Source organism: Sapajus apella, unplaced genomic scaffold (genome assembly GCF_009761245.1).
Source record: "Sapajus apella isolate SASKATOON/1434 unplaced genomic scaffold, GSC_monkey_1.0 scaffold2, whole genome shotgun sequence".
NCBI lineage: Eukaryota > Metazoa > Chordata > Mammalia > Primates > Cebidae > Sapajus > Sapajus apella.
The window spans coordinates 61,954,549-61,966,596 of NW_022436942.1; the positions used below are offsets into that span (position 1 = coordinate 61,954,549).

The 12,048-nt window shown below is 46.4% G+C and overlaps 1 protein-coding gene across 2 annotated transcripts in view; it reads left to right on the plus strand.

Moving 5' to 3' along the window:
- The window catches only part of STAB2 (stabilin 2), a 169,441-nt gene that overhangs the window by 138,475 nt on the left and 18,918 nt on the right, over window positions 1–12,048 (plus strand). For both annotated transcript variants that reach the window (XR_004275576.1, XM_032299531.1), the window contains exons 53-58: window positions 671–817; window positions 2,388–2,444; window positions 3,926–4,052; window positions 6,007–6,156; window positions 9,056–9,160; window positions 10,525–10,632. Coding sequence is in view for 1 of the 2 variants with exons in the window: in XM_032299531.1 (XP_032155422.1) it covers window positions 671–817; window positions 2,388–2,444; window positions 3,926–4,052; window positions 6,007–6,156; window positions 9,056–9,160; window positions 10,525–10,632 (694 nt within the window). In the remaining variant the exon portion in view is untranslated. The remainder of the gene's footprint in view (window positions 1–670; window positions 818–2,387; window positions 2,445–3,925; window positions 4,053–6,006; window positions 6,157–9,055; window positions 9,161–10,524; window positions 10,633–12,048) is intronic.

The window sequence follows — 12,048 nt, forward strand, 5'->3', positions numbered from 1 at the left end:
ACTTACTAGCTGGTGACCTCAGGAAAGGAAGCCCTGAGATTGTCACAAACATTAAATGAAATAATGTACATGTGAAAAAAGAAATTGTCATTACAAAGTTAAAGCCTGTCACTTGGACATCGTGGAAAGAAAGCTGAACCAGGCACCATACTAGGTGCTGGCACTATATAAGGAGACTTTGGTAACTACACTCAAAGAGGGCACATCAGCGAAGTTCTTCCCTGACCACAGCAAGGACATCCCTGCTGCATGCTATCACTCACTGCTGACGTTTCCCCTTTGGTAGAGGAAGTGAGGTAGAGGGGTCAAGGAGGCAGGCTCTGGGACTGACTGCCTGGGTGCAGATGCCCACACCACCATTCACGGGCAAGTCATTTAACCTCTTACTGCCCTAGTACCCCCATCTGTAAATGGATACTAACAATGGTAGCTACATCCAACACAACAACCTTGGATAGTTGTAAGAATTAAAACAATTTGCACAGGTAAAGCACTTAGAATAGTATCTGACACATAATACATGCTGGGTATTTGATAAGCATATAAATACATGGGGTTTTATTCAGTTATTCCTGAGTCTTGCCGTTACTGGCCATGTTATATGACTGGGAGAGAAGAGATGTATGAGAGATTGACTATTTTTTTTCTCTCTTTTTTTTCTCTCTCTCAGGGTGACCTCTTTCTGAATGGCCAAATGTGCAGAATTGTGCAACGGGAGCTCTTGTTTGACCTGGGCGTGGCCTATGGCATTGACTGTCTGCTGATGGATCCCACCCTGAGGGGCCGCTGTGACACCTTGACTACCTTCAATATTTCGGTCAGTCCTGAAAACAACAGTGTAGTAAGAGAACCTTAAGCCAAAGAATGGCCCTTGAGGTCCGGTGTGGACTCTCCTCAGCAAGACCAGGACCCAGAAGACCTTAGGGCCAAATGATGTGGTTCTTCAGACTCAGAATCAGCAGGCATCTACTTAGCCCCAAACAGCCTGGAATATTCTTTATCCACCCACCCACTCACACACCCATTAATTCCCTTAGCATTGAGAAAACAGTTCCTGGATATCAACCGTGTGCCAACTGCCATTCGTTTTCAAACGCATCCATCTATTCAGTCACTCATTCATTCAAAAAACATTTGTTGAACATCTGCCAGATTAAAGCGTATGAAATTGCCATGTCTGACACTCTGGAGCCTACGAAAAGGGCAATTTCGTAGAGTCAGCCTAATATGATATGCCATTCATACTTCCATTGACTTACCCAATGATTCATTCATTTGACAACATTGAACTTCTGTCCTAGGCCCTGCACTGTGCGGGGCATTTTTACATTCACTCATTCATCCATCCAGCACCTTTACCGAGTACTGCCCTGGAGCCAGCCATTGTGCTCAATGCTTAGCTTACCCCTGCAATAATCCAATAATAGGAATGGTTATCCACTCTATCATGTAGATTTAAAAACTGAGTCTCAAAGAGGTAAAGTGACTTTACATGGCAAATTTTGTCACCAGTTGATATCAGTACCTGGCATCCCCTAGGAATCTCAATAACTATCCCAAATTTTTTGGATTCCAGTCAGCCAAAGCAGGAGATGAAACCAGTTGTCCTTTCTACCATAGGGGTCTTCTTAATTTCTAAATTACACTCCACACATAATTTTCAGTTAATCCTTTCCCCTCATCAATCCCCTGAAGATCAAATAGCAGCAATAATTATTACCCCTATTTATTATGAAACTAAGGCTCAAATAGTGATTGGCCAAAAGTATCCCATCTAACTTAAAATGGAACTAACATTTGCAGCCATATGTCCCACTGCTACTGCCATATGCCTATAAGACTGCCCTGGTCCAGCTCTGTGTAACAGATTTTCCCTTCAGAGAACAAAACCACAGAGCCAATGTCCAAGACAGACTTTCTGAATTATCTGTGGCAAAGTTACAGTGTGTTTGTTTTGATATGCTTTGTTGTTGTCGTTGTTTTGAGATAGGGTCTTGCTCTGTCATCCAGGCTAGAGTTTAGTGGTGCGATCATAACTCACTGCAGGCTTGAACTTCTGGGTGCAAGCAGTCCCCTTGCTTCGGCCTCTGAAGTTGCTGGGACTACAGGCTCATGCGCCACCATGCCTGGCTATTTTTTTACAGATGGAGTCTTGCTGTGTTGCCCAGGCTGGTCTCAAACTCCTAGCCTCAAGCGATCCTCCTGCCTTGGCCTCCCAAAGTGCCAGGATTACAGGTGTCAACCACCATGCCTGGCCTGTTTCATATTCTGGATCATAGCCACTGTCTTAAGATTAATTAAGCCCTTAATCTATCCAGGTATTAAGAACATTTCCTTGTGTTTTCTGATGTTCTTGATTTTCAAGTGTTTCTTTTCTTGCATACTAGGGGGACTGTGGGAGCTGTTTCAATACCCCCAGCTGTCCAAAATGGAGTAAATCAAAGGTAATTAAGAATGCAGTGATAATGTTTGGAGAGCCACAGGTCTGATTCATTGTCAGACCTGTGTGTGTGTGTGTGTGTGTGTGTGTGTGTGCGCGCACGCCAGTGCGTGTATCTGCATATGTTGTGTAAATGTAATTTCTGTCATTCTTTCAACAAAAAAGCCAATGGAGTAAGATAGATATTCTCGGCCCAGGCCACCTGTCAACCCATGTTCTAGAAACTGTCTAGAAAAGTCATGGGATGGTAGACCTAGAAGGACTTGGAAGATAATTAATAGCTGTATTTTGTTGGCTGCTGTTCATGTCCCAGTTTCTGTGCTGTGCCCTTATGTACTCATTACCCTATTCCTCTTTAAAATACTCAAAGGTAATAATAAGCTATTATTACCTACACTTATGAGAAAAATGAGTCTCAGAGAGGGTAAGCAATCACTCAAGGCTACACAGCTAGTAAGAAGAATGCTAGAATGCAAGTCCAGAGTGCAATGGAGAGTAACGGTTAAGTCAATGAAATTTGGAGCCCACAGGTATGGGGTCAAATTCCATAATCTTTGGCAATCCTATGACCTATCAGGTTTGCCTCTGTAAAATGGAGGTAATGATGGATTCTGTGTGCAGCTATTAGGAAAAGTAATTTTTATTTTTTTGAGACAGAGTCTCGTTCTGTCACCAGACTGGAGTGCAGTGGCGTGATCTCACTCGCTGCAACCTCTGCCTCCCAGGTTCGAGGGATTTTCCTGCCTCAGCCTCCTGAGTAGCTGGGACTACAGGAACACACAACCATGCCCAGCTAATTTTTGTATTTTTAGTAGAGACGGTTTTACCACATTGACCAGGATGGTCTTGATTTTTTGACCTCGTGATCCTCCCACCTCGGCCTTCCAAAGTGCTGGGATTATAGGTGTAAGCCACCATGCCTGGCCAGAAAAAGTAAATTTTAAAATGTGGGTATACTTAAGTGCTTGGCACATAGTAAGTGTTCATTAAATACCGGTGATTTTTGTTTGTTTGTTTTTACTTATTCCGAAGTCAAGTTCTTTCTAGTCTGCTGGTCAAACCTATAGCAAAAATATCTCTACAAAACAAAATCTAACTCATACCGTCTCTGCCTACAATTTGGGAGCCTTGCCCCACATCCCTTCCGTGACAAGAAGCTACCTCTTTCCCACTCCCTCCCAAAGCAACCATGCCATTTGCAGAGCACTCTAAGGGTCAAAAAGTTCTTCCTCTTGAAACTGGGGAGAAATCTTCCCACAGATGCTAAATCTACCCCCTGCCCCATCCTCATGTTTCTGCCACTGGCCCGTTGACTCTCATAGGAAAAATACTGCCTTAGAAAAAAATTTGGCTACCGTTGGAAGTCCCAGTTTTTATTTGGGCAGTACCGGGATCCTCCACAAGGGTGCACACTAGGGCCCCAGGGCCCCAGTCCCTCAGTCCCTGTGGTGGAAGGTGAAGGGATGGTCTGCTCTCTTCTTTTAGGGCGTGAAGCAGAAGTGTCTCTACAACCTGAGCTTCAGGAGGAACCTGGAAGGCTGCCAGGAGCAGTGCGGCCTGTTCGTACAGATCTCCAAGTGCTGCAAGGGCTACTTCGGGCGAGACTGTCAGGGTGAGGGCGCCTCTTCCCCCCTTCCGACTCTAAAAGTGGTAATATGCTCATGTTCATGGTCCAGCCTTGGAATGTACCAAAATTATAGAGAGATGGGGGTAACACTGCTACTAATGATTCCCAGACCCCAAAACAGTCACTCTGAAGAGTTATGTATCATTCCTTCTACTTTATTTGGCTTTTTTTTTTTTTTAATGGAATTTCGCTCTGTCACCAGGCTGGAGTGCAATGGTGTCATCATGGCTGACTGCAACCTCTGCCTCCTGGGTTCAAGTGATTCTTCTGCCTCAGCCTCCTGAGTAGCTGAGGCTACAAGGCACATGCCACCATGCCCAGCTAATTTTTGTATTTTTAGTAAAGACGGGGTTTCAGCATGTTGGCCAGGATGGTCTCGATCTCTTGACCTTGTGATCCACCCGCCTCAGCCTCCCAAAGTGCTGGGATTACAGGCGTGAGCCACCGCGCCCGGCCTATTTGGTATATTTTTTTTAATCAAGTTGAGATCCTACTGTGCATATGTTGTAATTGTGTGTCTGCTTTTTTCCTTGCCATTAGAACTCAGGCATTTCTGATGGTGCTAAGGACACCATATTTCATTTTTGATGCTGTGCAACATGATATCTATGATATTGATAAACATGTTTAAATGCATTTAATATGATTCTCCCTTGGCAGGTGATGTACTGACACAGTATGTATGGGCCATGATTTCCTGAGCCCACCCCTGTCCCAGCTAGAGGACTTATAGTACTGGCTTCCTCTGTTACCAGGAATGGGCTCCTTGCCAGAGCACATTTGGGCCCATCCTGAAACCCCTACGTTAACTTCTAGCCAACAATACATCAACAGCAGCAGCATAACAAATGCCTAAAAAGCACTTCTGATCTGCCATATGTTGTTCCACATAGGCACATTTATTGAGTTTTATTGAGTACTTTTTCCCATACATATCAAAATATTTAATCTGGGCAACAACCCCTAGGGAGTAGGTTCCATTTTTGTCCCCGCCCCTCCCCCCCACCTCTGACTTTTTTGGAGAAAGAGTCTTGCTCTGTTACCCAGGCTGGAGTACAGTGGCAGGACCACAGGTCACTACAGTCTCAACCTGCTGGGCTCAAGTGATACTCCCACCTCAGCCTCCCAAGCAGTTGGGACTACAGGCACATGCCACCACACTCAGCTCATAGTTTTGTATTTTTTGTAGAGCTGGGGTTTCGCCATGTTGCTCAGGCTGGTCTCAAACTCCTGAGCTCAGACAATCCATCCACCTTGGCCTCCCAAAGTGTTGGGATTACAGGTATGCATCACCGAGGCTGGCCTGTGGTCCCCATTTTTAAATGAGAAAACAGAGGCACAGAGAGGATAAGAAGTAAATACCCAAGATCCTGCTGGTCTGTCTCCGGAAGCCATGATTTCTACTAGCATCATGACCTCATTGAGAATACTCTGGGTTGAGAGCTCCCGTGATCACCCAGCTCCACCCTTCATCACTAAAGTGTGGACCATTCATGAAAATCAGTATCATTCTTACATTTGTTCAGTGCTCTATATTTGCAGAATGTTCTTGGTTATAATGCCTCATTTGATCTTCACAATAACACTGTGGTATAGGTCAAGCAGACACGTTATCATTGTTATTATCATCATCATTTAGAGCTAAGAAAACAAAAGCTCAGAGCTGGTTCATTGCTCAGCCCAGATATCCTCAAATCCTGTGCCTACAAACCCCCAAATACAGTGCACAGTTCAGTGTATCATCCTGCCAAGACAGAATCATACCAGATACCATAAAGTTCATGTCCCACAGGCCAGTGGCTTGCCCTAAATGTTCACTGACACCTAGAGCCACATGGTCCCTCTGGGCTAACAGATGTCAGATGCCACAGCTCGTTTATGCAAGTGCTGAGCTGCTCTGGCTTTGGCTCTCAAGTCACCGCTGTTTCATCTCTTCCAGCCTGCCCTGGAGGAGCAGAGGCCCCGTGTAATAACCGGGGTGTCTGCCAGGATCAGTACTGGGGCACCGGAGAGTGTAAATGCAACACCGGCTTCAACGGGACAGCGTGTGAGATGTGCTTGCCGGGGAGATTCGGGCCTGATTGTCTGCGTATGTGGCACTGCTCTCCCGTCTCTAGCTTGTTTTTTGACTGTGTGCTCCCTGTCCTCCTCCATGCCATCTGCCTGACCTGGAGGCATCCTTCTTGTCCTTTCTCCAGCCACACACCTCTCATCTGCCTGGCCTGTGTGCCTATTTCCTCCTTGGATGTTTTCCCAGTTTCCCCTGAAAAAGCTTCGCCTCTAGAAGTGAAACTTGTCCCCAGCAGCCACCAAGGCAAGATGTGGCTGAACAATGTTCATTCAGTCATTCAACTAATGTGGATTTGCTGAGTCCTTACTAATGCTAAATGCTGACATTGATTGAGTACCTATTATGTGCCAGGCACATGTGTTTTGCAGTTTAGTCCTCTTACCCACCCTTTGAGATAGGTACTGTTTTTATCCGCAATTAGCAGATGAAGAAACCAAGGTACAAAGAGCTTAAGTGATTTGCTCAACAGCCAGGAATTTTTCTTTTTCTTTTTTTTTTTTTTTTTTTTTTAGACAAAGTTTCGCTCTTGTTGCCCAGGCTGGAGGGCGATGGTACAATCTCAGCTCACTTCAACCTCCACCTTCTGGGTTCAAGCGGTTCTCCTGCCTCAGCCTCCCGAGTCGCTGGGATTACAGGCATGCACTCCCACACCCAGTTAATTTTGCATTTTTAGTAGAGATGGGGTTTCTCCATGTTGGTCAGGCTAGTCTCGAACTCCTGACCTCAGGTGATCTACCCACCTCAGCCTCCCAAATTGCTGAAATTACGGGCATAAGCCACCGTACCCAGCTGAATTTTTCTAATGTCTAGGGGTTTGTGGTTTGGGGACCGACAGGGACAAAATCCCAGCTCTCAAAAGGCCTCAGCCTTTGTTACAGAAACAAATTTTTCTAAAAAATAGTTATAAAGGATATAAAAGCAAAGAACCAGGTAGAAGGTTCAAGAATGAAAGGAGACATTGTTTTAGAAGACCCCTCACATAGGGAATATTTGAGTGGAGACCTGGTGGACACGAGTGGGCCAGGCATGAGGTATGAAGACCAGGCCAACCAAACTTTTGGCAGTGCGGGAAACACTCCATGACTCCACTGGCCAGTGTGGTAGCCACAGCCACATGTGGCCATCGGGCACCCAAAATGTGTGGCTGAGGAACCAAATGTTTAATTAAATAGCCATGTATAGCTAGTAGACTGTGCAGACCAGAGGAACTGCTCTCCTGGAGGCAGGAGGGGCAAGTGCAAAGGCTCCAGGACAGGAGCCGGCTTGGTGTGCCAGGAACAGCAAGACCACCAGAGTGGCTGAGCAGAGTGGGCAAAGAGGAGGCAGAGAGGAAGAGGAAGAGAATGCAATCTGAAGGTCACCAGGGGCCAGATCGTCTTGGCCAATGAAAGGCTGTACGTGTGACAGGAGGCCAGCAAAGCGTTGTGAACAGAGGGGTGTTGGGAAGAGGTTAGAAAGGATGGCTCTGGTGAGGGTATCTGTAGGGGAACAGGCACAGAAGCAGGGCCCCTTGGGGAAGATGATGTAACAATTTAGGCCGTAGCTAATGGTGACAGCGCAGTAGTGCTGGAGATGGTGACAAGTGGTGAAATTAGTACATTTTTTTTGAGACAGAGTTTCGCTCTTGTTGCCCAGGCAAGAGTGCAGTGGCACAATCTCAGCTCATTGCAACCTCTGCCTTCAGCATTCAAGCGATTCTCCTGCCTCAGCCTCCTGAGTAGCTGGCATTATAAGCACCCACCACCACACCCAGCTAACTTTTGTATTTTTGGTAGAGACAGGGCTTCACCATGTTGGCCAGGCTGGTCTCGACCTCCTGACCTCAGGTCATCCACCCACCTTGGCCTCCCAAAGTGCTGGGCTTATAGTGTGAGCCACCACACCTGGCGTGGTATGTATTTTTTAATGTTACCTTTTTTATTTTTTTTTTGGACAAAATCTCTGTTACCCAGACTGAAATACAGTGGCTCAATCATGACTCACTGCAGCCTCAAACTCCTGGGCTCAGGCAATCCTCCCACCTCAGCCTCCTGAGTAGCTAGGACCACAGGCACATGCCTCCATACCTAATTAATTTTTTATTTTTTAAATTTTTGGTAGAGATTGGGTCTCCCTGTGTTCCCCAGGCCGGTCTCAAACTCCTGGCCTCAAGCGATCTTCCTGCTTCAGCCTCCCAAAGCACTGGAATTACATGATCCACTGCACCTGGCCACAATTTTCCTTTTTTTTTTTTCTTTTTAAGACAGGGTCTCATCCTGTCACCCAGGCTGGGGTGTGATCACAGCTGACTGCAGCCTCAACGTCTTGGGCTCAAGCAGTCCTCCCATCTCAGCCTCCTGAGTAGGTGGGACTAAAGGCATGTACCACAACAGCCAGCTAATTTTTGTTTGGCCTTTTTGTTGTTGTTTTATAGATACGGGGTTGCACCATGTTACCCAGGCTGATCTTGAATTTCTGGCCTCAAGCAATCCTCCCACCTCAGCCTCCCAAAGTGCTGGGATTATAGGCATGAGCCACCACACGCAGCCAAAATTTTAAATAGATTTCTCCATTAGGAAGCCCTAGATGAGATTATCTCCCCAAAATGCACACCCCATGACCCTCTCTACTGTGATTATAACGTTCATCACATTTATAATTACATGTTCAGTAGCTGGGCACTCTGAGGCTGTAAGCCCCGTGAGAACAGGAGCTTTCTCTATTATGTTTTTCCCTGTAACCTCATTGCTTAGCAGGGCCTGGCCTGTGATAGTCCCTGAATAAGTTATTTTTTGGATGTTTCAATGAATGAATGAGTGACTGTGACATAAGCATGGGTACCTCCCACAACTGAAAATGCACAGCCAACAAGGGGTCGGGGAGCTGGTGGACTGAGTCTCGACCTCTGATTACTGATTGCATCCTAATTTGTTTACAGCCTGCCGCTGCTCGGACCATGGACAGTGCGATGATGGCATCACGGGCTCTGGGCAATGCTTCTGCGAAACGGGGTGGACAGGCCCCTTGTGTGACACTCAGGCAGGTCTGTCATGGGAGTGGCCAGCTGCTGGAAGCCCAGGGCTGCAGTGGACACTGCCGAGAGCATACAAGTGAGGCTGGGGGTCTGAGGGACATCTGAAAAAAGTGACAAAGCAGGTGTTCCGGTTTCCACGTGGTAAAGATGATTTGGATCTGTAGCCCTGGACCTTAGGAGGATGGAGACTTACAGTAAAACTAGAAGAAAAGATTTAACTCAAAACCTATGAAACTAGCATGCCATCCTGTGTGATTATAGGACCCACCTCAAGCACAGAATCCCAGGCTCAGGCAAGGACTGCCTCGTCTTGGTGGTTTTGGGGCCCAGTTGGGTACTGACGCAGAGGCTGAGTAGTTTCATGTAAAATGCAGTCTTTGGAGGCCGAAGACCAGGGTCTGACCCCTGGTTCTGCTGCTTACTAGATGAATGGCCTTAGATATTCCATGCTTTCTGAGCCTTGACTTGCTCATCCTTAAAAAGAACTACATGCTACACATTCTGCAAGGAAAGATTGCTGGGAGGGTCAGAGCGCATGGTTTTGAAGTTCCCAGTGTATGCAGATGCCCAAAACAAGCAGCTGCCATTATCACTGTCACCATTATCATCATTGTCATAGCTCAATCCTTACTAAACTGCTACTTTTCTGAAGTCTCCTTTATACCCAAAGCCCTGTGTTCTGGTAGGTCTGAAATGCACTGGTTGAATTATCCTACGTGAATGACTGTCATTTCATCCTCCCTGGGGTCAGAGGGCATGGCGAGGCCCTTCCTGTGGGCTTTAGCAACCTGAAGTTTCACAGCTTACAACAGTATGGCTAACTTGAGTTCCTCCTGCTCCTTGCTGCTCCTGCCTCCTCCCTCCTCCCTCCTTTCTCCTCCCTCCTCCCATCTCCCTCCTCCTGCTGCCTCCCCTAAACACCAGTGCTTCCTGCTGCCTGCATGCACTGCAGCCCCAGTCAACATCAAAGCTCCAGATGTCTCCCTAGCTCAGTGGTGCTTTCAGAAGGCCGTGGAATTTCTCCTCCAGTTTAACCATCTCCAGCTGGAACCCCTGTCCTTAGAGCCAGAGAGGCCAAGTTCATTCCTGCTAATAAGTTTTGTGATATAAAGTTTCAATTGATATCCCCTAAAAAACATTTTTCTCATATGAATCTCAATGCCATTGCAGAGATCATGTGTTACTATAAAAGAGTAATTCTAGAATCCCAGAATCTGCAAGGCTGGAGAAGATCTTAGCAAATCACCCCATCTTCCTGCTGCAGAGGGCTCTTGTGAACACAGCAGGGGTCCAGAGTCTTGGGAAGTCTCCTTAGCTGGGTTTTAACTCTTCACACCATGGGTGCAGGATGAAAGTGGCCCCTTTCTTTGCAGCTTTGCCTGTAGTGTGTACGCCTCCTTGTTCTGTTCATGCCACCTGTAAAGAGAACAACACGTGTGAATGTAACCTGGATTATGAAGGTGACGGAATCACATGCACAGGTGAGCCACCTTTGTGCACAGGTGAAACAGCAGCGTGGTGTGGGACAGGAGCAGGACTTGCTCATGGTGCCTGGGCTTCATCCTGGCCCTCCTTCCTGTCTGGGCCACTTTAGCAGCACCTACCCTCTCTGTGACTCAGTTTCCTTAATGGGTGTGCTCCTGCTTGATCTGCTCACTTTCCAGGTCAGGATTTCAAAATTGTTTTGCAAACTGGGATGCACTTTAGAGTGTTTTTCTTTCTCTCTTTCTTTTTTTTTTTTTTTGAGATGGAGTTTCACTCTTGTCACCCAGGATGAAGTGCAATGGCACGATCTTGGCTCACTACAACCTTCACCTCCCAGATTCAAGAAGTTCTCCTGCCTCAGCCTCCCAAGTAGCTGGTTTTATAGGCATGCACCACCATGCCCAGCTACTTTTAGAGCGTTTTTCTAACTCTACAAGTAACCCAGCCTTCAAAAAATCAGAAAATACACAACACTATTTTTTTTAAGTTAAACCTAAACATACTCTCACCACCAGGTGAGAACCACTGTGAACGTGGCAACATCTATCTGCGGTAGTTAGGATATAGGCTCAGCCATGCAGAGACCCAAATGAACAGCAGCATAAATAAGGCAGATGCTTCCTATTGTCTACATAGCAGGTTGGCGGCATCCAGGGCTAATACAGTTTCACTCTGAAAGGTCATTTGGGGGCCTGAACTCCTTTCATCTTGTGACTCTGCCATCATTCACTCACCTTGCCTGAGGTGGCCAGTACCATAAACCCGACTGGGACAGCAGGATGGAAGGAAGGATGCGTTTAAGAACGCAAACTAGGAATTTGCTAAAATCACTTCTGCTCCCATCCTATTGGCTGGAATCTCTTCTGTCATGCCTAGCTGCAAGGGAGCCTGGGAAATGTAGTCTTTTATTGGGCAACCCATGAGCCCACCTGAAAATCAATTATTATAGAAAAAAAAAAAGATAAGCTGGGCACGGTAGCTCATGGCTGTAATCCTACCACTTTGGAAGGGCAAGGTAGGCAGATCACCTGAGGTCAGGAGTTTGAAACCAGCCTGGCCAACATGGCGAAACCCCATCTCTACTAAAAATACAAAATTAGCCAGGCATAGTGGCAGGCACCTGTAATCCCAGCTACTCAGGAGGCTAAGGCTGGAGAATCACTTGAACCCGGGAGGCAGAGGTTGCAGTGAGCTGAGATCAGGCCACTGTACCCCAGTCTGAGCAACAGAACGAGACTCTGAATAAGAAAAAAAAAAAAAAAAAAAAGAGGAGGTATTGAAGGAAAATTAGCAATCTCAGCCACACATACTTTCTAACATTTTTTATGGATATTCACATAGAGAGATATACTTTACAAAAATTAGATCTTGCTATACCTGTTCTTTTAGCAGCTACAAGGCATTCCAGGAGT